The following is a 27942-nucleotide window of genomic DNA, read 5'->3' as shown; positions in this document are numbered from 1 at the left end:
CCCTTTGCACATATAGGACACGTATTATACATGGACAGAAAACTCAAACATGGCATCGTTCCGTTCACGAGTGAACAGAAATATTAACAAAAGGATCTTGAAAACAATATTGTTTAGCAAAGTGGGGGTATCACTAAAAATGAAGCACAAGATAGAATTAGAACTGTTTATACATGTAAGTGATCATATGGGAGAAAAGAAAAGCTAAGATTGATGAAAGGAAGCTAATTGGGAGAAAAGAAGAGGAGTCCGTATGCATTTGGGAATTGGGGATGGAAGAAATTGGCAGAATTTTGTTAGGTCCAAAATGAGGGGGAGCCAGACCATCCGACCAATGGAAGATAGACTTTGAAGCCCGAGAGAGAGAGAGAATGAAAAATCCAAGATTACATAGAAGGAAAAATAGGAAAAGGGTTCTGTGCATTTAATGTCCTAAAAGAGACTCTGCACAGAACCAGGATATACACACAAAATGCACCCCCACAATGTTTTAAGAATAGAAAATACTTTAACCATAAAAGAATTATACAAAAATCAACTCATAAATTGATGTGACTTAATGTGATATGTCAGATTATAAAATTACTTTTATTATAAAGTAAACCTAATGGATTTCATGAAATCACGTCAATTTGTAAATATATTTTGTACAATCTTTTTGTATCTGTAGCAGTTCTCTTTAAGAATTATGTGACAAGACTGATAAATAATGCTTATTTTCAGAGTAAATGGAGGGCTATTCAGATCATTTATCATGCTTTATAGATACATTAAATATCTATAATGGTAGCAATTTACATTTGAATTTTATGGCCTTCACTTACACAGTATAGATACGTTTATGCTGATGTTTATTTCTGATAATCGGGTACAGAGTAAAATAAAGTATTTTACAACACATACTTGCTGCCAAGATCTTAAGCAATTCCATTATCAGAAATCCATGAAAGGGCAGCTTCAACATGGCCAACTCCTACAAATTAATAAAAAAATGGCAATACTTGTGTCAATCTCTATCAATTACAAGGCTACTCTTCATATAAAAACTACTATGATCGGAAGAGAACCTAAATAATAACAGCAATTCTCAGGCACAAATTTATAGCACCAAACCTCAAGGTGTAGTGAAAAAGGTTTATATATTATGATTTTTTTTTTATAAGTAGTTTATATATATATATTTTAAATAGACAAAGGTCCCCTGTCTATAAGTAGTTTATATATTATGATATATCAATGTAATGTTAATTCATTATAGTATCTGTTTGTATAAATTTGTTGATGTCATCTTGAAAGAATATTAACATTCTGATTCACATTGTGGAAATCTAGATTCATAGGTTGCCTTGATGAACTGACTTAACACAAAAAATAAAAAATAAAAAAATGAACATGATAACGTAACAAAAAGAGCGAAAGAAAGATCTTTCTCCCTTCCCCTTTACAACACAATACGGACATAGTAAAACATCACATGCAATGCATGTCCAAGATTTGATATCATACAAAGTGCTAGACCATTGAAACTTTTAAGGAGTTGCAAAAACATGAGAACCCAGATTTTTTTTTTTTTACAAGTAAAAATATCATATATATAAATCAATAGGAGTAACCAAGTACACTGGACGTATACAAGAAAACACCTAGCCCATACAAGAGAGCCCCTAATGACCCAAAAATCCCATGAAACCTACCCAAAATACACCAAGCCCGAATTGGACACATCTCCCCAACCCCAACCCCTTGTTTCCATAAAACTAATCCTCTACCCGAACATCCCACAACGAGAACATCCCACAACGAGATCGTCTTCACAATGCCCTCCATTTATTCTTCCCTTGACTTGAGCTACCTCTCTTAGCATCGTAGTTAATTGTACATAGAAGACGCTTTAACTCACTACTTTTCTTAAAATGTGATTTGGTTTCAAGTGCGTGACTCGCCTCAATTGTAGTGAGTAGAGCTTTGAATTGATCTTCATATTCTCCCTGTTCTCCATATGAAAGCCCCAGGATTTGCTGAAGTCCGTTAATTTTATTCAGAACCCAATCTAATGGTGAATCCACTATATCGTTTAACGGAGGGATAGAAACCAATGGAACGACATTATCTCCAACCACCGTACCCAACTGCACGCCTGATTCCAAACTTTCCCCCACGAGGCACCAACGACAAACCGCTAGTGTCCATTGTTTTTGCCACCATTACAGGTTCCTCTCCTCCACCAACATTTCTTGACTTTGCACCAGCCCCCAACGATCCTTGTCGTGTTGCTTTGTCAGGCCCTACTGTTCCCTTTGTAACATAGGAAGGGGAAGCACTACCTTTTGTAACCCCATTTGCATCTTCTAAAAGAGGTTTGACAGTTTCTACCAAAATATTTGAGACCCTGGAGGGTCCCCCGTCTTCAACTAAGGATGAACCCTGAACAGAAGTACCAATCTCATTTGCATATGGTAATTGAGGTCCTACAGCTCCCTCAGGAGACATAGTGACACTGGCATGGATAAAGATGCCAGCGTCCAACGACACAATCTGTGACGGCGTTGAAACGCCCTTTTCCGGCACACTTGTGGCCTTCAAACCCGAAAGATCTACCCCCTGCCCTCTCTCATCCATGCTTGGCCCACCGCCAAAACCCATGATTAAGTCCAGCCCCTTATCCACTTTAATCATCAGATCTCTCACATACTCCATAACTCCCTTCAATTGAGCTTTGACATCCCACAAGACCCCCTCCACCTCTCCCAATGTCACCTGACGGCCTTTGTCTTCTACAAGTGCCTTACTCTTTCCTTCTGCCGCTAAGCTGTTCTCGACCGGATTACCCACCAATGACCTCAACACTGCAGCGTATGAAGCACCTTTGATTGAGGACGGCCTTCCCACTGTTTTTCCAAACTCCCCAGTAACACTTCGAATGGACTGCAGAAAGCCTTTCCATCCAATGCCATTAGCGCCCTTCGGAATCACCAAAAATCCTTTCCTCCTTCCATTCCAGAATTCTGAGAGTTGTAGAAAGTTGCCCCTTGCGTTAACATGATATTGAATGATAAAAACTCCATTACCCATCCTTAACTCTCTGAAGAAACCTTCATGACTAATAAGTTCTAAACAATCCTCAATCCCCTTAGCCACCCACGAAGCTGTCATCCCCCCTAGACACATGAACTTAGCCATCCTTTTGCTACATTAAAAAATACAAAAATTATTTTTTCCCTCTCGAAAAACAAAAGTTTTTTATTCCACTTTCAACCACCTCTCGCCTTCCAACTGAGATGAGTCCACATCACGTGTCGTCATCGTCAAATCCCTCTGTGTCCATTGCTCCCTACTGCTCCAACTTCATCTTCTTAAAGTAAAAGAACAAAGCTTCATCCAGGTCGGTTTTTGCGAAAAAACCTGGTCGCTGGAGAGGGGGTTAACACCGGATGGCCCTCGGCGGAGTCACTAGGGCCCATTGACCTTATCTATGCCCGCGGTGAGGGGTCAAACGCTGTTCTAGAGTGGGGAGGGTGGCGGCATTTATGTAGGGAGACAGAGACAGATCTAGTTTCGGCGACAGCGGCAAACGACGGAGAGACAAAGACAGAGACGGACGCCGGAGACAGGGACAGACGACGACAATAGACGGCACAGAAGGACTACACAGACGACGAAAACCAAGACAGATTTTATTATGAACAAATATCTATCCCATTCCTTGCTTAATCAATCACGTAGACTTTGTTATTGCTGTTTTATAAGTAATGGAACAACTGACAACACTATTCAGCCCCAACTGTACAATCTAAAAAAAATTACAGCAAGGGAAATGCTAAATATAAAAACCAGGTCTTAACATACATTGGATGCAAGTTGGATATTTCCCATAATTTTATTTCCTTTTCAGCAACAAATCTACAAGTAAAAAACAACAGCCTTCGAAGATAGAAGGGCAATGTATAAACTCTACATCTCAAGGTGCATATTGCAAGGGCATGCATACGAGAAGGATAAGTAAGATTCAAAAGATCCTAGTTGCAGATTATTAATAATGGGAACTCATAGATCAATGAATAGTTAACACTATACTCGTGCTACATGTTTTTATTTTTACTTTTCATTTCAAGAAACGAAAGTAAAGAAAAGGATCTTCTTTCTTACCTGGTGGAACATATGCTGGCAGCTTAACATAACGGGGACAAGAACTTTTTGAAGAGATCATGCCATTTTGAATGATAGATCCAAGTGCACAATCCCGTGGCTGTAAAAACATCAAAGTTTTCACAACATACAAAATCTTCTAAACAAATATGACATCAAATCAAAAGTTTTTTAGACATAGAGGATGGTATTTCAGCTGGAAACACTTGAACCATTATAGATCTTGAGTTATCTGAGAGCACCCATTAGAAGAAAAAAAAAAAACAAGCATCCAGGCTGTTGCTTTCTTAGCATGTACAGAGTTGATTAATTTTAACAATGGAAGGTACACTTGGTAGCCAAATTCAATCAATCTAATGCATAGCTGCGAGAGTCAAAGACGGTATAAATCAAGTTGGGTGGGCCATGACTGTTGGCATCTGACACGCAAAGACCAGATTGAATCTTCCTTGGTCTAGTTCAGTTCAACACCAGATCTAATTTTAATAGCATTAAAAAGCTAACCTCGAAATCTTTATAGAAGCATAAACGAAGTTCCTCCACAGAGTCTTTTGAGCACACCAATAATGGAGTTGCGTGGAAAGCATTCTCAATTGCAGAAACAATTCCTCCAAGGGGATATTTTTCCGTATTAGAAGGAAAGTATCCAGCTTCGTTAAGAACTTGCTGAGTGCAAGAAAATACAAGTAACAAATGAGCATAACTTCTAACAGGGGAGAACCTAAAAAGAACAAGTTATAGATACCATGTCATGGAATCAGAAAGAAAATTTGGAGAACATATTGGTTAGTAATTCAGCAACAGTGGGGAGAGCCATGATATATTGGCAACATCAAGGTGATTATGCCTTTAGTTGAGCCAAGACCTAAAATTAGGTGCCCATCACTATCCTTTGATGAATTAAATATCTATCATGTGTAAAAGGTCAGAAGGATTTAATCCAGTTAGACTAAACCTGTGCTTGCACCATTTCTCCAGCTTATTAAAAATTTGTGATATTATCCTTTGTTAGATCCACGCTCCTTTAACAAGCCTTTTGAAAGAATCTGCACAAAACTAAATTTATTTTTTCCAATATATATATATATATATATATATTCTTTTTCTGATAAGTAAGAGATAAACTTTATTGATGTGAATGAAATAGGCAAGTACCAAGTACATAGAAAGTATACAATAGAACACCTAAATACATTCTAAGAGTGATGAACTAAGGATAAGAATTCATGAATATCATCCCCATTTAATACAATAGCTGAAAACCAAAGCAATAAAGTATGTAGAAAAAAATTCTTCAGCTCCACCATTGTTCGTTCCTTGTCTTCAAAACAGCACACATTCCTTTCGTCCAAATACACCACATAATACACAACTGAATCATTCTCCAAACTGCTGCCACTTGATGACTGCCCTGCAATTTTCTCCAACAACCCATCAAATCCACCACCCTCATAGGCATTACCCAAGCCACACCAACCCTTCGAAAAATCTCATCCCACAACCCCCTCGCTAAATCAAAATGTGGTAAAAGATGATCTACCGATTCTTCATTCTTTTTACACATGTAACACCAATCGAACACTACACATCCTCTCTTCCTCAAGTTGTCTGTGGTCAAGATCTTCCCAAGGGCGGCATTCCAAACAAAGAAAGCAACTTTAGAGGGCACACGAGACCTCCAAATGTTCTTCCAAGGGAATGGGGTGTGATCTTGTGTAATCAAGAGTTTATAATACTCATTTACTGTGCATTTCTTGTGATCCTGAAACCTCCATTTCAAGCTATCATGTTGTGCCATAGTAGTCTCTAAGGAGTGTAGCAAACTGAAAAAATCTGAAACCATAGATAATTCTCAATCATGAATATCCCTATTAAACAGAATATTCCACTGAAGCGAACCATGAACCAATAACCGCACATCCGCCACTGAAACCTCCTTATTAACTGCAATACAATATAAAGTCGGAAACACCCTTTCCAATGCATGATCTCTACACCACACGTCCTGCCAAAAACTGATTCGGTTGCCCTCACCTGCAACAAAGCGAATATGATTTACAAAGCTTGTCCACCCCTTCCTTATAAACTTCCATAGCCCCACTCCATGCCCCCCTCACTTCTTTGGAACACCAACCACCCCAAACAACACCATATCTAGCATCTATAGTTTCCTTCCACAAAGATCCTCTTTCCAAATGATATCACCAAAGCCATTTCCCTAATAACGCTTTATTAAAAGTTCTCAAATTACAAACACCCAACCCCCCATACACAACTGGAGCACATACTGTCTTCCAATACCAAATGAAATTTCTTCTCCTCCCCTATGCCTCCCCATAAAAAAGTCTTAAAAAGTTTCTCAATCCTATTCACCACCCCTGCAGGCATAGGAAATAGAGATAAAAAATAAGTGGGAAGGTTAGTGAGGGTGCTCTTGATAAGAGTGAGATGACCCCCTTTCGATAAATACACCATTTTCCATCCAGCCAACATTTTCTCTATCTTCTCTACCACCCCATCCCATATTGCTCTACTCTTAAAAGTTGCACCTAAAGGAATGCCCAAATATTTCATTGGGAAAGAGGACACTCTTCAATCCAGAAGACTTGCTAGTCTGCGTATATTAGGAACAACACCCACCGGAACCATCTCAGACTTGCCAAGGTTCACCTTAAGCCCTGACACTGCCTCAAAACAAAGTAATAATGCACGTAAAGTTTGGACCTACTCCTATCCGCTTCATAGATAATCAAAGTGTCATCTGCGAAAAGGAGATGTGAAATGATACAAGGGCTACCAGAGCCATATATGCCTTGAGTAGTAAAACTATATCATTCTAAATGTTTGTCCAGCAAGGTACGCCTGCATTTAAAGGGTGAGAGGAAACATCATCTATCCAACATTCAATTAACAATTGCTAGGCTGCGGAACTAACCAATGCCAAAGTCCTAACTAAAGCAAGGATGCACTTCTATTCCAACCAAGTAAAAAGATACCATTTCCAACTTCCAATCCATTCATGGGTGGTTCCAAGCCAAGCAGACCTCCAATCCACGGGATTGGAAGGAAGTTGACTAAAAAGGTCAGACTATCGCTATATGTGTGATCTGGAGTTGTGGAAACCATGGAGACCTGTTTTGTGAGCAGCAGCAAGGAGAGAACTGGAAGGTATGAAGAGTTGGTCAAGAATGTCTTGTTTCTTTTCTTTTTATTTTTTTGGGCCTAGTTCATCTAAAGAAAAAAATCAATGCATGGAATAATGGATCCCACAATACTTTAGATACATAAGTTCAAGCCCTTTATAATGATTCCAAGGATTTTCATCGTAATAGGTACTAGTCCTTTAGGAGTATGGGCCCAAATGTGTCTTGGGCCTTCCTCGGGTCATTACAAATGGTATCAGAGCTGATACCATTTGTTTTTTTTTTTTTTTTTTTTATCGGTAAATAAGAATTTTATTAAAGAAAGATGAAGCCAAGTATACGGGACATATACAAGAGCAACACCTAAGCATGAGTGTCTAAAGATACAAGGAAGTCATGTACATTCATGTCATTAAAGTCTATTACAATCGACCAATGGAATAAAGTTCGAAGGAAAAAAGTTCTAAGCTTGTCCATGGTCTGTTCACGATCCTCAAAGCTGCGACCATTCCTCTCCATCCAGATGCACCACCATAGACAGATTAGAATCATCTTCCACATAGCTGCAATTTGAGAATTACCACGGAGGCCTTGTCAGCTGGCCAAAAATTCAACAACCCTTCTTGACATCACCCAAAGGAGCCCCTCTCTAGCAAAGATATCATTCCACAAACTCATGGCCACGTCATAATGCAATAATAGGTGATCCACAGACTCCCCACTTTTCTTGCACATATAACACCAATCTAACACAATGAATCATCGTTTCCTTATATTATCTAAGGTGAGAATCTTCCCTAGTGAAGCTGTCCATACAAAAAAGAAGTTTTTAGAGGGGCCTTAGTCTTCCAAATGTTCTTCCATGGGAATGCTCTTGTAGCATGTTTCATTAGGGACTTATAGTACAATCGGACAGTAAATCTTCCCTTCTTGGACGGTGACCACATCATCATATCAGCTCCTCCATTCACTCTATAGTTATACACAAGATGGAAGAAATATGCAAATATGTCAATTTCCCAATCTTGCGCAACTCTAATGAAAATGGTATTCCATTGAGCAGAGCCTTAGATCCATGAGTTCTGCGACTGTAGCCTCTTGTCGTCGTGCAATGCCGTATAAAGTTGGGTAGGCTTCCTTAAGAATTTGGTCTTCGTACCAAAGGTCATTCCAGAATTTAATTCTGGATCCATCCCCAACTGCAAATTGCGTATATCACTAATACCATTTGTAATACCTAGATTGTGTATAGGAAGGTGCTAAATGGAATCCCAAATTGCTTGGGACATAGAAGTTCAAGCCCTTTGTAATGATTTAAAGAAGCTCCAATTGTAACCTTCTTTCGAGTATGTGCCCATATGCCGCTTAGGTCTTCCTTGGGTCGTTACACATTAAGACCTCTCAATGCATGGGAGGAATATACATAATGGCCGTTGAAGGCATTAATATTGATGCATTGAGGCCTTAACTCATGTAGATGTTTTACTAGAGGTATTCTATAACAACCCAATGAAAACACAGTAGGATGCTACATGGTGTTACTAGGTCGGCTCTGATTCCATTTATAATGAACCAAGGAAAGCCCTAGTCACATTTGCACTTATACTCCTAAATGACTAGTCAAGTTTATAATCGAAGGTCCTTGGAATCAATATGAAGCAAATTTCAACCTAGCAAACAACCAATGTGATGCCGAACATAAATTAGAACTACAATAACACCTTCCACCAGCAAACCCGAAAAATTATACACGAACACTTGTCGACTCGGTTTGGCTCAAAATGGTAATTCAGGTTGACTTCTGTTGAATTTAGATAACCCTAAGGAAAACACAACTACAAAGGTATCACCTACAGGCAACCAAACAAGAGACTGCCTTGCTAGTTTGACACTGGAGCATTTGGATGGAAGTAGTCTTTTAGGATTCCTAGGAATTCTACAAGATTAGCATGTTTGGAGGCAATTAAGTAAATCCAGATGCCCATAGAATCTAGATTCACTCCTAAACCCCCTTTGATGAGAATGTGGATTCCCTTGCAAGGAGGTGGGAATCCACATTCTTATTACCCTAGAAATGCATTTTTATTTTTTTTTATAAGTAGCATATTAAATTAATAAGAATAGGCATAACCAAGTACACGGGGTATACAAGAGTTTACACCTAGTTAAGAGGACGAGATAGAAACAAGAAACTCATGAAAATCTAGGCCATTACAATCTACAACATTCGCCTTTAGGAACAAAGTTTTAACAAAGAACAATCTAATCTCCTTCAGTGTTCACTCCTTATCTTCAAAAATCCAATCATTCCGTTCTTTCCAGAGGCACCAAAGAATACATATAGGAACCATCTTCCACACAGTTGTAATTTATGGAATTCCGCCCAAATTCTTCCAACTAGCTAGGAGCTCAACCAGTACAGCAGGCATAACCCAGACTAACTCCAATCTTCTAGAAACATCATCCCTAAGCAATCTAGCGACCTCACAATACCGTAGAAGATCCACAATCTCACCATTCTTCCTACACATACAACACCAGTCCACAACAATCACCCGGCATTTCCGTAAGTATCCATAGTCTCTTGCCTAGAGAAGCTGTCCAAGCGAAAAAGTTCGCCTTAAGAGGCACCTTATTTCTCCAAATACTTTTCCATGGAAAGCTATTATGCTGCGGATTGATGAAGGGTCTATAAAAGGAGCGGACAAAAAAAAGGCCTTTACTAGCGGGTATCCGCCACAACTTATCAGTCCCTGAGTTCTCAATCTCATGACGTCCAACATTCTGAAAAAATCAGCAAAGCTGTCAACTTCCCAATCATGGGCCGCCCTCATAAAGTTCACGTTCCATTGGATTGAGCCACTGGACATCTCCATGAGATCAGCCACTAATGCTTCTTGTTCACATGCAATCCTGAAAATTGTAGGGAATGTGTCCTTACGGGCACAATCTCCACACCATAAATCATACCAGAATTTTATTCTAGATCCATCACCCATCACGATTCTAGTGTGTCGAGCAAACACCCCCCCAACCTCTTCGTATGTGCTTCCAAACTCCCATTCCACACACCCCTTGTACCTCCCTATACTCCACCCTCCCCCCCGCCTCCCGCCCCTGGCCCACATACACTCGTACTAAAAATCCAACTTCCTTAAAGCGTCCCTCTCCATGTTATACCGCTACAACCATTTCCCAAGAAGAGCCTAATTGAATACCCTCAAGTTTCTAATTCCCAACCCATTAGTATAAACTGGAGAGCAAACATTATCCCACTTGACCAGGTAGAACTTAAGCTCGTCCCCCAACCCACTCCAAAGAAAATCCCGCTAGAGTTTCTCTATTCGGATCGCTACACTAGCCAGAATTGGGAACAAAGATAAGAAATGAGTGGGCAAATTGGACAACATGCTCTTGATTAGGGTGGTTCTACCACCTTATGACAAATGCAATATCTTCCAACCTGCTAATCTAAGTTTAATCTTCTCTATTATTTCATCCCATATAGATTTAGCCTTGAAAGATGTCCCCAAAGAAGGGCCAAGGTATTTCATGGGAAATGAGGAGACCTTGAATCCAAGAATGTTGGCAAACCGCTGGTGATTACAAACATGCTACCTGGAACCAACTCCAACTTGGATAGATTCACCTTCAATCCAGACACAACTTCAAAGCAAAGTAGGAGTGCCCTTAAGGAACGCATCTGATTTTGGTTTGCCTTACAAAATATCAAAGTGCTAACTACAAACAACAAATGAGAAATCTTATGAGTGCCCTAATTGGTGTCACCACTCGAACATCCAGCCATAAAGCCATTGTCAATCATAGCAGACATCATTCTACTAAGTGTCTCCATAGCAATGACAAAGAGATCAAACAAGGAAAATGGATCACCCTATCTGAGACTACATGAACTAGAAAATAAACCAACTAAATTGCCATTCACCAAAACCAAGAACCTCATAGTCGAGATGCAATATCTAATCTATGAGCACCATCTCTCCCAAAATCCACACCTCCCAAGCAAGTCTAGTAGGAAGTCCTAGTTAACATGATCGTAAGCCTACTCCATATCCAACTTGCATAAAACACCCGATTCTCCAGATTTATCTGCTATTTAAACATTCATTGCCGATTAGTACTAGATCCAATACTTGTCTTCCCGTTAGAAAGGTGTTTTGGGATCTTGAAATAATCCTCCCCTAGACCTCCCCTAGACCTCCCCCAAGCGGTTTGCTATGACCTTAGAGATAATCTTATACACCCAATTCACAAGACTAATAGGACGAAAATCTTTAACTTTCAAAGCCCCAACCGTCTTGGGAATAAGCACAATAAAAGTGGCATTGAGACTTTTCTCGAACTTACCAAATGAAAAAAATTTCTGGAAAACCTTCATCAAATTATCCTTCATCACTTCCCAGTAGGATTGGAAGAATCCCATAGAGAAATCGTTTGGACCAGGTGCTTTGTCTTTGACCATCTTTCTCACCACTTCATAAACCTCTGTCTCATCGAAAGGCCTCTCTAGCCAGACAACACTTTGCTGCTCAATGTTCTCAAATGCTAGTCCATCAAGTTTTGGCCGCCACACTACCTTCTCCACAAGTAATTGTTCAAAAAACCCAGAAACGTGCTCCTGAATCACTACAAGCTTTGTTGACAGAGCATTATCAATGTTTAACATCTCAATGTTGTTAGTCCTCCTATGCGAATTGGCCACTCTATGGAAAAACTTCCGTGCTTCGATATCGTTTCAACCATAATGCACGAGATTTTTGGTGCCATGAAATCTCCTACAACAAGGCAACTCTTAAGTTTTGAAACTAATTCTGTCTTCCGAGAGAGTTCCTCCATAGATTGTGCCCAACCCTCTGCCCTCTCTGCCTCATGTAATTCCTCCAATAAAGACTTTTTCCAATCGCTTACATCTCCAAAAACTTGTGCATTCCATATCTTGAGATCTATTTTTAAAGCTTTTAGCTTACCTACAAAAACAAAACTTGGGGTGCCATGGATTAGATAGAAGGATCACCATTACCTGACCCTTTCCACAAAACCTTCAGTTTTCAACCACATATTCTCGAATTTGAAATAACTATGCCATGTCTTTTTATTTTAAATTGACAAACTTATCATTGACAGTTTTTTTAATTACATAAATTATGCTTATATAATAAAGTTAGGGTTGTTTATGTATATTTTTCTTGTCGTTCTTTATCTACGCCATATATTACAAATAAATATCGGTTTATACTAGTATTTATTTTTTATTTTTTAATTTGTTGGCTGTCACCATTGGTTTAGAATAAAGTTTCTTCTTTATGTTGAATGTTGTTACAGTGTTTTTAATGCTACTTTTTATGGCATTGTGACCATTTAGAAAATCTATCTATAAAAGTGAGAAATTATTTTATTCCATAGAAAAACATAAACAAACATGTTTTAATTGGTACTAAATAAAAAATAAATAAATATTTCAAATGAGATATACAGTTTTATATTTCAAGAATGAAAGAAAAACCATAGTTTGTATATAGTTTTTATTTTCTATAAATCTTATTAAACTTTTAAATGTTTTGTACTAAACAATGTTATACATTTGAAGTAAAAACATAAGGATATTTTTGGGAAAGATAAATAATTCCTATAGGATGCCTAGAAATAAGTCAAATATGAGAATATCATATTTCTAGGAATCATATCAGATTCCTATTCATTTGCAAGCATGGTCACATTTCCAGAAATCTATATTCCAAGGCATCACATTCCTGGGTATGTTGATGCCGAAGGGAACGTAGGATTCCCTTAAACAAACAACTCAATAAAGGTCTAGGCCTTGCCAACACTCTAATCCCAATAGAGCACCCGGAACCTAAATAGGAAATCAAATCTAAAAGGTACTGGATAACATAGGTGTGAAAGAAGGATAGCTAGAGGAAATCATGCAGGAGGTAAACCCTTGTTACTTGCAAGCAAGTCATCAAAATGACAGTCCAAGTATTTCACAGCTTTGGCCAATTTGGAGGACCCATCATTAAAAAGTGAATTTTTTCATGTACTGGATATAAGATGGCCATAGAGATACATGGTACTAATGCAAATTATGGGTGGATTGCAAGTCACGGACCTAAGCGTGGTCCACCACAAATATTTATGATATGTTTAGCGGTTACCCTTGTGGCCACAGGCAGTGGGACCAATTCACAATCTTGTACACAGGGTTAATCTGTGTTGGCCAATTAAGATAAGAAAATGGAAATCAAGTTTTACAAGTCATGCATGCCATGAGCATAAGTGTGAATGTTTCAGATTTTATATCAATATTATGCTTATTTTTAGAAAAACCTTATGTTTGTTACGTTTATGATATGGTATGCTTCCTATTGAGGCTACGTTTGGACGTTGAGATAAGTTGAATTGAATTGTGAATAGTAATATTTTATGGGTCCCATTGAGATGAGTTTAACTTTTTTATAGGAAGTTGAAAAAATAGTGGGTCCTATCAATGATTGGTTTGAGATGAGTTGAATTTGGTTCAACAACCAAACACAACCTGAGTCTTCGACTAGGATGAGCAAGCGGGCCAGGGACCACATCAAGCATAAAGGAATCATCTTCCAAATAGCAGCAATGCTATGGGAACCCATAAAACCTTTCCAGTAAGCCAAGAGATCCACCACCCTCTTGGGCATCACCCAAGCAATACCCGATCTGCTGAAAATCTCGTCCCAAAATGTCTTAGCCACCTCACAATGCAAAAACAAATTGTCAACTGATTCACCATCTCTCTTACACAAGTAACACCAGTCAAGACAGATTATACCACGCTTTCTCAAATTATTTGTAGTCAAAATCTTCCCAAGAGACACCAACCAACAGAAAAAGGCAACTTTGATCTCCAAATATTCTTCCAAGGGATTGATTGACACAATGACAAGTCAGCGATTTATAATAAGAGCTGAAAGTAAAAATGGAATATCCAGCTTGTTGCCACACCAGTCTGTCTTCCCCTCCCTGCACAATTTTCATATCATAAAGCCTACTGAAGAAAGCTGAAACAGTGGGCACTTCCCAATCATGCAAGTTTCTAATGAAACTCACATTCCATTGAGGGAAATTGTTAGGAAAAAATACAGAATCAGCCACGGTGACTTCTTTGTACTTAGCAATCCTAAAAAGAGAAGGAAAGGCATTCTTAAGCGCCAAGTCCCCACACCAAAGATCATGCCAAAAACAAATCCTCTCCACCTTAAATGAAACATGATAAAGGAATTCCCCCCAGCCATTCCGGATATACTTTCACAAGCCCACACCATACACACTACTAACCTCGTTAGAGCACCAACTCCCCCAAGCCCTCCCATATTTAGCATCGATAATGTTTCTCCATAACGCCTCCCTCTCTAATTGATATCTCCAGAAGGGATTTATTGAAAAGCCTTAAATTACAAATCCCCAAATCTCCACAAGCAGCCGGTGAGTAAACTTATCCCAATTTACTAAATGGAACTTTCTATCATCACCAAAGACCACCCCACAAAAAATATTTTTTTTTTATAAGTAATAAGTTATTTCATTAATAAAAGTAGGCATAGCCCAGGTACACTAGAAGTATACATGTGATTACACCTATTTAAGCACTAGGAACAGTTACAAGGAAATCATGGAAGCTGCGACCATTCCAATCAAGAGCAATGGCCCACAAAAACAAAGTCCTCCAGAAAAAACTCCTAAACTCTTCCAAGGAACGTTCATGGTCCTCAAAGAGTCTCTCGTTTCTTTCATTCCAAATACACCAGAAAATACATATAGGAACCATCTTCCACACAGCTGCAATCTGTAGTGTCCCTGTGATCCCTCTCCAGCTTGCTAACAAATCAACCACCCTACCCGGCATCACCCATGCTATACCCATTCTACTGAGAAAATAAGTCCAAATATCTTAGGCAAACTCACAGTGTAGTAGTAAATGGTCTACCGATTCACCACTATTTCTGCACAAACAGCACCAGTCCGTAATAATAAGGCCACGTCTTCTAAGATTCTCAATGGTCATGATCTTCCCTAGAGCTGCCGTCCAGACAAAAAATGCAGCCTTTGTAGGTGCTTTAGTCCTCCATATATTCTTCCAAGGAAAATTGTGCCTTTGATGCATAGTAATAGAGTCATAAAAAGAGCATACCAAGAATTTCCCTTTTCTAGAATGTCGCCATTCCATCATATCTTCCGTTGTGACAGCAATAGGGATGTTGTACAGCATATTCAGAAATTCCATCAGCACCGTCACTTCCCAGTCACGTGCATCTCGAGTAAGGCTGATGTTCCACTCCTGTGAACCTTGATTAATAACCCGCAAATCTGCCACCATAGCTTCCTTTTCCCATGCAATTCTAAAAATCATAGGATAAGCATCCTTCAAGGCCGTGTCTCTCAACCACACATCTTGCCAGAAATTAATCCTACCACCCCACAAAAAATTACGGAAGATTCTCTCAATTCTACAAGCCACCCCAACAGGTAAAGGAAATACGTTGGAAGGTTAGATAACGTACTCTTAATCAGAGTAATTCTTCCCCCTTTAGACAAATTCTTTTCCAACTAGCCAACCTCCTCTCTATTTTCTCAATCACACCATCCCAAATCAATGACACTAATAAGACGGATAACTATTAGTGTCCTCATTTACTTCAAGGCCCATGTAGGTTCTGATAATTAATATAATTGTTACCAACTGAATAAATCAACCAACGTATATAACAACTCTTAGGTGCACTACAAGATGCAAAAGAATAATGTGGGTGTACAAGCCTTGGGTGTGCAAGCCTCATGTAGTCCCTTTAAGAAAAGTAGGCCCACCATTAAAAAGTGAGTTTTTTCATGTGAGTCCCAGCTTTACCGACTTTTTTCATAAGGAGTGTGCCGGCTTGCATACCCTAGGAATGTATAAATCATTTTCTGATGCAAATATATGCAATCAAGCAATTTTGATACTCAAGGAATCACATGGTGTCAAAACTATACTTCCCTAACGAGTTCACGGCTTAGACTGAAAAAGCATTAAGGATTTAAGTTGATGTATAAAGAAACAGTTTACAGAAACTTACCGTGACATTATATTTTAAATAGAGGTTGAGAACAGTTAAAAAATAACTGTATTCATCTTGAATTACAGGATGGGAGCAAGTTCCATGCTTCTCTGCAAAAAGAAAAAGAAAAGGAAAAGAAAAAAAAGGAAAAGAGAGCAAGATGACATCAACAACATATAGAGAAAATATTTGATCGGCTTCATTAAATAGATAAACCATCACACTTACAAGTTAGGTAGATCTCACCATAATAACTGGGTATGCAAAAACATCTTAATAGCTTAATGATCTTAACGAAGTGAATTTCTTTTGACCAACATTACTCTGAACAAATATATTATACACACACACATATAAGTATATATAGTCTTGTATTATCCTCAAAACAAGTTGCAATCATCTTGTTAACATAAAATGCGTTGTATATGATAACGCTGTCAAAATGAGCAAACATGTTCAATAAAAAATGTTTGTTCCTTTGTCCTGATGATAAGAGTATCAAATCTGGATTGGCAAGCTTTTTGAACAAAACATAAATTCATAAAACAGCATAGCATTTATCACTACAAATTAACATGTAAATAATATACTTTCCCACACCTCAGCTGTCTTTTTTGCGGTAAGGGATTTACTCAAACGTAAAATTTTATGTCTGCCTTAACAGCCAGAGAGAAGCTAAAAGGACAGAAAAATGTCAACCCTTTTGAGAATCAATATTTCAATAAATTCCTGGGGAATAAAAAAATGGTAGGATTTAAAACACTTTGGTGTTCATCAAGACTATTGCACATATGCCACATGCATGGCACAAATGCCATCATCCCCTCCCTCCTATACAAATCCAAGAGAAAGTAGACAATCAACATTACATATCATATCATGTAACTGAACAAAGGTGGAAGATCGTTACCCCACTGTCATTGTATATCACCGATTCAGCCATCCAAGAACACAAATGAAGAATTGTTAGTTTGTGTCATCGTAGTAGAAGATTTAGGGAAAAACAAAGCCAAAAAATTATGAGCACCTCATGTGCCCAAAATAGTCCTTTTCCACCGTGGCAGGTTGATGAAGAACCACAACTTAGAGATGGCCAATAGCTGTCTAAACCGTCACGCAATGTTGAGATCTACAAATCATCACATGTGAACATATTCTGAGTAAAGAATCTTAAATTTAAAGAAATAATGGTTAAGATAGTAGACAATTTACTGCACAACCTGAAAATTAACATACATGAGCCAAGGTTGAGGGGGTACAGTTAACTAGGAAATTTCTTTTTTGGTAAGTAAAATTTTAATAATATCAATAAACGTAGCCAAATACACAGGTGTATACAAGAGAGAGAAAAAAAAAAAAAAAGCATGTTGAAACAGAATCTTTTGAGTTCCACTAATGAATGTCCCTTGTCTTTGAAGTCCCAATCATTTCTTTCCCTCCAGATGCACCATAAAAGGCATCTGGGAACCATCTTCCATGTTGCTGCAATTTGTGGGATACCATGAAGACTTCTCCTGGCGAGAAGATCGACCACCCTCCCCAGCATAACCCAAGCTAACACAATTCTGCCAAAACAAATCATCCCACAGGGACTAGTACATCTGAAAGTATACTATCATTAGGTACGACACGTGTAATCCCTTTTTATTGATCGTTGATGTTTAATATAGATAAATATCAAACACAATACCAACTTTAAACATTGTGTTTAAAACATTTTAGGAGACCTTATTGAATTACATTGTTGAGCAAAATATATTGAAGCAATCATCTTTTCTTGGACATGTGTTATCTTTTTGGTAGAGCATAAAATCAGAGGTTTGCCAGTGTCTCACAATCCACAAAATTCCAATTACTTCTTTGACTCCAAATAGACCACATTACATGTGACGAGATCATTTTCCTTAATGCTTCACTTTGAGAACAACGAAACTGGCCTTTCCGGCTAGCCAAGAGTTCCACCACACTTTTAGTCAAAACCCAAAGTTAGTCCATACAAATCAAAAATAGAGTACCATAGGGCACATGCTACCTCACGATGTAGTAGAAATGATCATCTGATCCCCCACACTTTTACACAAATTTTTTTTTATAAGTAAAAAAAAAAATAACACCAACCAATAGCAATAATGTGTCGTTTTCTTTGATTGTCTAATGCCAAGATCTTTTGTCCATACAAGAAAAAAAACACATTCAAAAGAACTTTTGTCTGCCAAATATTATTCAAGGCAAGGAGAATCTATATTGGCAATAACATTATAGAATGGCCTTACTTCAAACACCCCTAGCTTAGAAAACGCCCAACAAAGTCAATCTTCATCATCTCACCTAAGAAAAATGGGATACAACTGAACATAGAAAGGAGAAAAACTATCCACCACTCAACCATGTGTTGCTAGAGTAAACCAGCATTCAACTGATGAGAATCGTTGTAGAATTGTTTTTTATTCTTTTGATGGCATCAAAACTCATGAAGGCAAGGCCCTTCAGGTCCCAGCCCTAGATAATAAAGAATACACAACCCCACCAGTTAGCGAAATCAAGCCGATGATATCTTATCTAAAGCTCATCCCAAACCTTCCCTTTGACCAGTAGGCTGCTCCGTGACGGGTCATTTTAGAATTGTACATGATATCCACCGAGACTTCCTCACGTCCAACTATGCTTAAAACTCTTGATAAACTCCCTTAAGTGTATGATCTCTGCATCACACATCATAATAGAACCTAGTCTTTGAACCTTCACTAATCTTAAGGCCTCGTTTGGTTACGCAGTTCAGATGAGATGAGATGTTTTGTTGAAAGTTGAATAAAATATTATTATAATCTAATTTTTTAATATTATTTTTGTTTTGTATTTGAAAAAGTTGAATTGTTTATTATATTTTGTGTGAGAGTTTGGAAAAGTTGTAATGATTATATGAGATGAGATGAGATAATTTGGTTTTGTGTAACTAAACCAGCCCTAAATCTCATACAACAGGTGAACTACTCTAGCCCCACAGAATAATTTTCCAAAGGTTTACCCCATATGTCCCATTAACTTCACCAAAACACCAACTCCCCCATTCACAACCATATGTCACATCACAACTTCCAAAAAATCTCTTTCAAAGAATATCGCCATAACCACTTACAAAAGGCACACAATGTTTTTCTGGTAAGTTTCAAACCTTGAACCACCCTTGGTGACTGGTGAACACAATTTTAGCTATTTTACTAGATAATGAAACTCCTCATCCACTACTCTCCATAGGAAGTCTTGAAGATTTTCAAAACAATTAGCAATACCAATGGGAAAGAGAAAGAGACATAAAGTATGTAGCCGGAATTAAAAATGTACTCTTAATCAAGGGAGTCCTTCCTAACATACACAAATACATTTGCTTCCATCCAACTAATCTACACTCCTTCTCTAAAATACCATCTATGTAGAATTTGTCTTAAAAGAGGCTCCCAAAGGAAGATCTAAATATTTCAAGGGTGAAGAAGAAACAAAAAACCCAAGAATGTTAGCCAGGTGGTTCTCATTATCCACTGGACCAATGGGGAGCAAATTTGATTTAGCCAAATTGATCTCCAAAACTGAAACTGCCTCAAAACACAAGAACAAACAATGCAAGTACCTTAGATGATTAAGGTTTGCATCGCCGAAAATTAAAGTATCATCCCCAGACAAGAGATGAGATATAATATGCTCATTCATTTCCCTCAAGAAGACATAAAACCCTACCAAAACACCACCCATTCTCCATTGTTGTTACCATTTTGCTTAAAACCTCCAAATCTAAAACAAAAAACAGAGCTGGAAGTTGTAGAAAACAAAGATTTTTTAACTTGTCCACAAAATAGAACTTAGCATAATCAACATTTTTTTTATGAATAGATATAATTTATTCAATCTCAAAAAACGGTGACATCCAATGAGCATACAGAAGATATACCTAAGTATTATAAGAAAGATGAAGAAAATTTGATATCGAATATCGAATATCGAATATTAGCATACAAAACATTAGTGCCCAGCCAAAGAAAAAGAATTTCAATGAAAAACAATGAGCATAATCAACATATTTAGAACCTAAGCATAATTTTACGTTGATTGAGTATTCTTGTGGTAGCATAAAACAATGTTCCATGCATCTTTGAAGAGCTAAGATGAAGATACAAGTACTGTAGAAAACCACATATTCAGAATTTTCTACGTCACCACAGTCAACCCCAGACTCACACTTGTAGAAATTGCAGAAAAGCAAACTTCAGAGACACCCTACTAGTTTTTCAGCAATATACATCTATACAGTAGAAATATGTTCAAGGTTTCAGTGACCATCTCTTTGGTTCAACACCAGATCTGTTAAGAGACTTTTAGGTTTACCTATTAACCTAGGAAAAGCCACTTGGCGTTTACTGCCACAAAGACCTAAAAGGAGAGACCTCAAAACCATATGAAAGGAGGATGGATTTTGTATTAATCCTTCCTATGCAACTTAAGTCAAAGGTTGTCAATAGGAAGAGTTTCAAAAAGATGTAATTGATGACTTAAAAACCATGTTTTAGAGAACTATTAACTTTCGGAAGACTAATGCCTGGTTTGGATACACAAACCAAACACAAACCATCTCATCTGGTTTGTATGGCTGAAGTGGTCTGTGTATCCAAATGCCCACTTAATAAGTTTTAACTCATCTATGCGTATTTGTACATTGTACATTGATGTAACCATTTAGAGAAGAGTTAAAGCTGAGCCTTCTGACAGCCCCACCCTACTCTCCTTCATGCCTTCCCTTCCCCCTATTATTTTTCTCCTCCTTCACGCCCTTCCCTTCCCTTCCCTTCTTGATCCCCATTCTCTTTTCACATACCTCTACATGCCGACGTCTTTTCACAATAATCAATTTTATTCTAATATATAATTACAATAAATATTTCAAGTTTCCTAATATATAGAATAATAAATAGGTGATAATTTGAATAATATATTTTAACAAAGAAATTGATATTTTTGGGAATATTGAATACTATAAATTTCGGCAAAGTACAAAAAATAAATTTTGGGATTTAAATATGTTTATGGGTTTGTAAATTAATAATAGATATTACTTTATTTTTAATATATTCATAACTATTACCCAATAATTAAAAACATTTTTCAATCATTGGTGGGACCCACCACTTTATCAAATCCCCAAAAGGTTAAAACCATCTCATCTCATTTCACTATCCAAACACACACATTTTTACAAACCAACTCATATGATCTTAACTCATATATCTCACTACTATTCACAAAATTCTTATATCATCTCATCTGCGTAACCAAACGAGACTAAGTTCAAGTAAGATTAGATTTGCACACTGTTATGGAAAGTATCGTTATGTAGAATATATCTCAAATAAGGAAAGTATAAGGCAGGAGCTCAAGACCTTATTGTACACATCTTGTTGTACTTGGATTGCACCTTTTGACCTTTTCAATGAAATTTTATTACTTATAAGAAAAGTATATGGGAGGAGATTTTGTAATAAGAAAAGTGTTATTCATCAACTTTTTAATCATCATCTCCTAATGTGGCACTAAATGATTAGAAAACTAATTGTTATCTTTTACTTATATGCCAACCATTTGATACCATATAATAGAATGTTGATGGAAAAGAATAATCACCATCTTTCTCTCGTTTTCTATTCAAGCCCTATTTTTACAAACACAAAGCATAACAATGAGCCGGCATTTCCTTATATTTTCTAAGGTGAGAATCTTCCCTTGTGAAACTGTCCATACAAAATATGAAGCTTTTAGACTGACCTTAGTCTTCCAAATGTTCTTCCATGGGAACGCTCTTGTAGAATGTCTCATTAGGGACTTATAGTACGACCGTACAATACGGGGATGTTTGGAAATATATCTCATTTCATCTCATCTCACCTCATTTCCTTCCCAAACATTACTCAAACACAAACATTTTCAAACTAATCATTACAACTATCTCAAACTTTCAAACAAAAAATAATTCAATTTTTTCAATTCCTAAAATAAAAATTATATTAAAAAATCTATTTTCTTGAGAAATCTAAATGGGAGATAAATACAATTTTTCTGCATTGCATGCATTGCATGCATTTCATGTTTATCATTCTTCATGCATAGTCTCTCTTTGTGCACGTTGGTTGCCTAACTTACTGAGATTTCGAGTAAATCTCACCTTTTGTGGACCCACTATCATTTTATTCAAAATAATAAAATGATAGAAGTTGTATATGCAGATGGACCCAATGAACCAGTGGATCAAGAGGATTGAATAGGAATCAAACGTCAACAGGAGACTTGATCTTATTTTGATATTTCTAGGCCTGACCCTTCGTGCCATAGAGCGCATGAAGCAGTTAGTTTAGATTTTTTGGAAACTTAGTATTTTGTACTAAAATTAAGCTACCTGATGATTTGAACTTAAGGTTTAATCAATATTATTGGGATGATTTTAGTTATTCTGGCATAAGTTCATTTTCACCCTTACTTTCTACTTAAATTATTGCATATGGCTAGCTGCATTTCTAGGATGCATTGCATATTAACCGTCATGTACAGGGGTATAAAACCTTGTGTTGTATGACCTAACGCTCTAAGTCTCCGTTACATTCCAAGCTGAGATTGGGGGCGTCACATAGAGCTTCATGGGATCATCATGAACCTAGTTTCATCTAGAAAGTAATCAGAATTGGTACTCATTGCAACTTTATTTTGGTGCAATGAGTACCAATTCTGATTAGATTAGATTATTCTTTTTTAATACGTTATTCCTATGGGCTAAAGCTATTGACTTCAATGGGCTCAGTTTTCATAATTTCCTTGTATATATTTCTTCCTCTTAATTAGGTGTTTCTTTTGGTATATACTTCTTGCGTACTTGGGTTGTGCCTAACTTTTCCATTATGAATAAAATCTTTTAATTATCAAACAAATAAAGTGGACTTCATGGTGTGAGAAAATTCAGATGTTCAATGGGATTGAGTTCCCTATAGAAAGAAGACTAAGGCTGCGTTTGGTTGCCAAACTCAGCTGAGCTCAACTGAGTTCAGTCCAACTTTAAGTTGAGTTTAACATCCATACACTCAACTCTCAAATTACTGAACTCATCCCAACTCAAAACTTTCTTACACGTGGGATCCGCAACTTTTTTCAACTTAAAACATCTTTATACATGGGACGCACAACATTTTTCAATTTTCCATAAGTATTAAACTCATCTTAACATCCAAACAACTTTAAACTCAATTTAGATGAGCCTCACATAACTCCCTCCACTACTTAATTCACTACTATTCATAAAGAGCTCAGCTCAACTCAGCTCAACATTCAAACGCAACCGGCTATGTTTGGGAACATTTGAACACAATTATTCTCAGATATTCTCAAACTATTTCAATATTATTCTTTACTATTTCACTACTATTCTTATACTGTTTCATCACTATTCACAAACTACTTCACTATTATTCACAGATATTCTAAAATATTCTTAGTATCCAAATGGGCCCTAATGCTTCTATTTTAAAGATCACCTTTTCATTTTATGTCTACAGATAATAGCTATCCTATTCTTATTTTTTGGATTCTCTACACTTGTAATTTGTTTTCTTACGGGTAATATAGTACACAACCCGTGTATTTTTTTGTCTCCTTATTTTTCTTTCATAAACTCCTATAAAAAAACCTAACCTCAAAGTTATTGATGAATAGATCTCCAATTAAGTTCTGTATACACAGCCACTTAATTCCTTGGACTATCCAGGGGACAAAGTCAAAGTGCTTACAACTGGACAGTGTCAACTAGCTATATTGCACAAAAAACATGCATATCTAGATTCATAAGTCAGCAAACTAATTGACTACTGGACATATATTGCGCACTATGACCATATGCACCTACCAAATGACATCCTCCTCTATGAGCTATCTAAGAATCTTGAATAAACTTATCAAAAAATATATTGAAATAGCTCAACCAGCATGCATGTCAGATTAAAATAGACTGCATAAAGGAGTTGCAAACAAAAGAAAACATAATTTACCTTCCTTTCATCAAAACTGGATCTGGTGCAACAGGCAGGCCAGGTTCCATCATTATAGTCGGGCCACAATCCATCTGTTGCACACGTATAAAAAATAAATCAACATATTTCTCACAATTCCTTCAAGAGATTCATGTACACAAGCTCGATATATAAGTACAAATTAGTTTAAAAGGGCTAAAACATGGTATAATTCCCAAAGAAAAATATTGGTGCGACGCTTGCTAGAAGGACTACTCTTATGAAATTTCTCCAACAAAAAAATAGTTTCCAAAACCACGCTACTAAAAGACTGAAATTTCATGAACAGAAAACATGTTGTGAAAACAGTACTTTTTGGCACCAACCAACCATTGACCTACAATGTAAATAGAATACTGATATATGTGGCTCAGATTTGCAATACTAAAAGACAACATATCCATAACTCATACTTACGTATTGTAAATTCTGTTGGAGCATTCGAGCTGGAAAAAAATAGGAAATACAAAACAAAGATGTAAGTTTCAATTCCAAGGTTTCAACGTGTAAGCTGTAATGCATAAGAACAAGATTCACATGCCACAGAAAACAAAATTAATCTCATAGCAAACATTAAAAAGCACAAAAGTTGGAAAAAAGGTTAAGTGCACAAGTGGGAATAATCAAGAATGCCACACTTTTAAAATGTCAATATCTTCCCTATTTTAGTTTCTGTCCCCTTCTTTTAGGCAGATAAAATAAGACTCCACTTTATTCACTGTGTGTCATCATCAAACAGTGAGCTGCTAAAATGTCATCAATTGACTACAGCATCAAAAACGGGAGGTGCTTCAAAGATTGTGAATGCACAATGGGGGAATTTTGGGATTTTTTCTTCAGCACTTTAAATTTTTGGGTGAACAATCTACTGAAGGACGTGAATATTTGTAATGATTTTTAATTTTACTTTTCTTTAGCTTGTATTTAGGTGTATTCTCATGTCTCCCTGTGTACTTGGTATGCCTCTTTACTTGGAATAAAGTCTCTTATTGTAACGCCCCAATGGAAGGCCAAACCACATGGCCTATACTCCAAAAGGACCAATCAATGATACAATTGGAGCCTCATTGGAACCTTATAAAGAGCAGGAACTTCTTCTTCCCAAGCAATATGAGATTTCATACACCACCACCCTTATCCATATCATATGGGGTATTACAATCTACCCCCCTTAAATTCTCGACATCTTCATCGGGCCTGTCCATTGTAGGTGACATGGCTCAAGTCCCACATTTCTGGTTGGGATAGCTCTGATACCATTTATAATGCCTCAATGGAATGCCCAAACCACATGGTCTATACTCCAAAATGACTAGTCAATGATACAATTAGAGCTCCATTAAAACCTTATAAAGAGTAAGAACTTCTCATTCCCAAGCAATATGGGATCTCATACACCACCCACCCTTATCCATATCATATGGGGTATCACACTTATACCTATAAAAAAAAAAAAAGTATCAAGAACGTAAAAACATTAAAACCCAAAAACAACTTCAACCATCATGCATGAAACATGTAATTCTCATGGAAGGAGCTGCTCAATGCTTATGACATTTCTGTCAACCAAATGCACTCTCAAGACCATAAACATTGAGTATTTAACAGATGTTAGTATAGTTATTTCTCATCTGGACAACGGGGCTGAAAGCTATTCTTCTTCAAAAGCTTCTAACAATTTGGTGAAGAAAGTTAATGACAACATAAAAAGGCAACAGAAGATCATTAAAGAGTGGTGCCCATTCCAATATTGAGGTTCTGTCATGTTTTACACCAACTGAATTTGGACCCCATAACATAAGTGGGGAAAAGAAAGACCTACACAGGTAACGAAAAATAAGAATAAAACTAATGCAACGACTATATGAATATGAACGTAGACAGAATATGTGTAGAGGAAGTGTGAGCAAAGGGTTCCTACATTTTTCCACTTGCCATAGTTTACTTAGCAAAAAAAGAAATTCATTCAGCAAGGCATCTTAATGGGAAGGGAATAACAACAACAACAACACTGATGCGTATTCAGAAAATTCATCAAGAATATAATTCTGAGAAGAAGTCTGAGCAACCCTTCAGCGCAGCATAAGGATTACCGAGAGGAATGTCCAGAAGGTCATTTCGAAAATTCCCTCAAGGTAACACTTAAAGCTACACCCTTCTTTGGTCATTAAAAAAATCCTTTTTTTTTTTTGTAAGTGGTCATTAAAAAATTCCTTGAAAGAAAAAGTTTATTTATAGGCCATTAAAATTCAAAAGGAAAAGAAAACAGAATAATAAAAATAAAAAGAGTAGAAAAAGAAGGGAGTTAAATATACCGTCGGCAGCAGGCATTGGAGGAACAGCAATGGCGGGTGCGGCGACAGACGGTGCCAGGCCATTGCAGTGCCAGCGCGAAGTAATCGAACTCCCTCTGTTCATTCATATTCACAGGCATCGAATTTGATCCCATCACCGCCGCAATCATTGCAGCAGCAGCAGCGAATTGTAGAGAGAGGAGGACAAGAGGTTGGGCACAGAGAGACGCAGCCATTCTTCGCGCACACGCAATCCCTCCAATTCACCGTTTATTTTCGGACTTGCAGAAGATACGGATCCGAGACGAATTTTTTACTTAAAAAGGACGTGTACTACTCTTACATTATTTAAACATTATAATTTTTCTAAATTTTTATATAAAATAAAATAAATAATTTAATTTTTTTAAATTTTAAAATAAAAATAATATTAAAAAATATTTTTTTTATTTTTTTCAACTTTTAATTTTAATCTCAATTTATCTCATCTCATCTACAAAAACAAACAAAACCTAAAAATTTCTTTAGAAAATCGTTGATAAAGTATCTTTAGGTCGCGTTTGAAAACTTTTTGCCGTAAATTTTATGTAATTTAATAAGAGAAACCCTTTAGCTAATACATTTCATAAAAATAAATTTATAAATTGACATGACTTAATATGATCCATTAAATTATAAAATTATTTTTATTATAAAATAGATCTAATATATCATTATTTTTTTTAAGAAGAGTCGGTAGCCACCACATAGCGGTCCGTTCCAAGTTTATTAATCAACCATCGCTTATGCCGGAGGAATACCGTGGTACCATCATTACACTTGGAGGTGTACAGGATAAAACGCTATAAACTAATCCAAAACCAAGTATCAAAATAAGCCAAAACAAAAAAAAAGACAAAACAAATTCTAACAAACCTAAACCAAAAAACCAACAATACTCGAAAAAACTAAACAAGCCTGAAAAAATAACAACAAAAGCAATAAAAATTAGTGACAGCGTAACGAGGGTATACCCAGCTTGTCCAAGAGGATTAAACCTCTCAGCAACCTCAACACTTCTCCAATTACTTGATGTTCCATGTGATGACCAAGCGCGCCATATTTTGCAAACCAATCAGCAGCTTTATTACCTTCTCTGAAGACATGACAAACAGTGTAGACCATCGAATCCAAAAGA

The 27942-nt window shown here is 37.0% G+C and overlaps 1 protein-coding gene across 1 annotated transcript; it reads right to left on the bottom strand.

Moving 5' to 3' along the window:
- Positions 1-716: 716 nt before the first annotated feature.
- LOC109012219 (ribonuclease 2) lies at positions 717-27084 on the bottom strand. The gene is made up of 9 exons (XM_018993752.2): positions 26787-27084; positions 24889-24917; positions 24451-24524; positions 17406-17507; positions 17289-17292; positions 16397-16488; positions 4651-4812; positions 4147-4246; positions 717-973 (listed from the first exon to the last, which is right to left on the bottom strand). The coding sequence occupies exons 1-9, from the start codon at positions 26999-27001 to the stop codon at positions 918-920; spliced, it is 834 nt and encodes a 277-aa protein (XP_018849297.1). The 5' UTR covers positions 27002-27084; the 3' UTR covers positions 717-917.
- Positions 27085-27942: the final 858 nt, after the last annotated feature.

Source organism: Juglans regia, chromosome 15 (genome assembly GCF_001411555.2).
Source record: "Juglans regia cultivar Chandler chromosome 15, Walnut 2.0, whole genome shotgun sequence".
Classification (NCBI taxonomy): Eukaryota; Viridiplantae; Streptophyta; class Magnoliopsida; order Fagales; family Juglandaceae; genus Juglans; species Juglans regia.
The sequence above is the reverse complement of the archived record's forward strand: the minus strand, read 5'-3'. Positions and strand labels throughout refer to the sequence as shown.

Bases quoted from the DNA above. Each gene is read 5' to 3' on its own strand.
- LOC109012219 (XM_018993752.2), bottom strand. From the start codon at position 27,001: ATGGCTGCGTCTCTCTGTGCCCAACCTCTTGTCCTCCTCTCTCTACAA. The intron at 24,918-26,786 runs GTATATTTAACT...ATTTTTTTCCAG, and splicing joins TCCAATGCCTGCTGCCGACG to CTCGAATGCTCCAACAGAAT. The intron at 974-4,146 runs GTAAGAAAGAAG...ATTAATTTGTAG, and splicing joins GCCAGCATATGTTCCACCAG to GAGTTGGCCATGTTGAAGCT.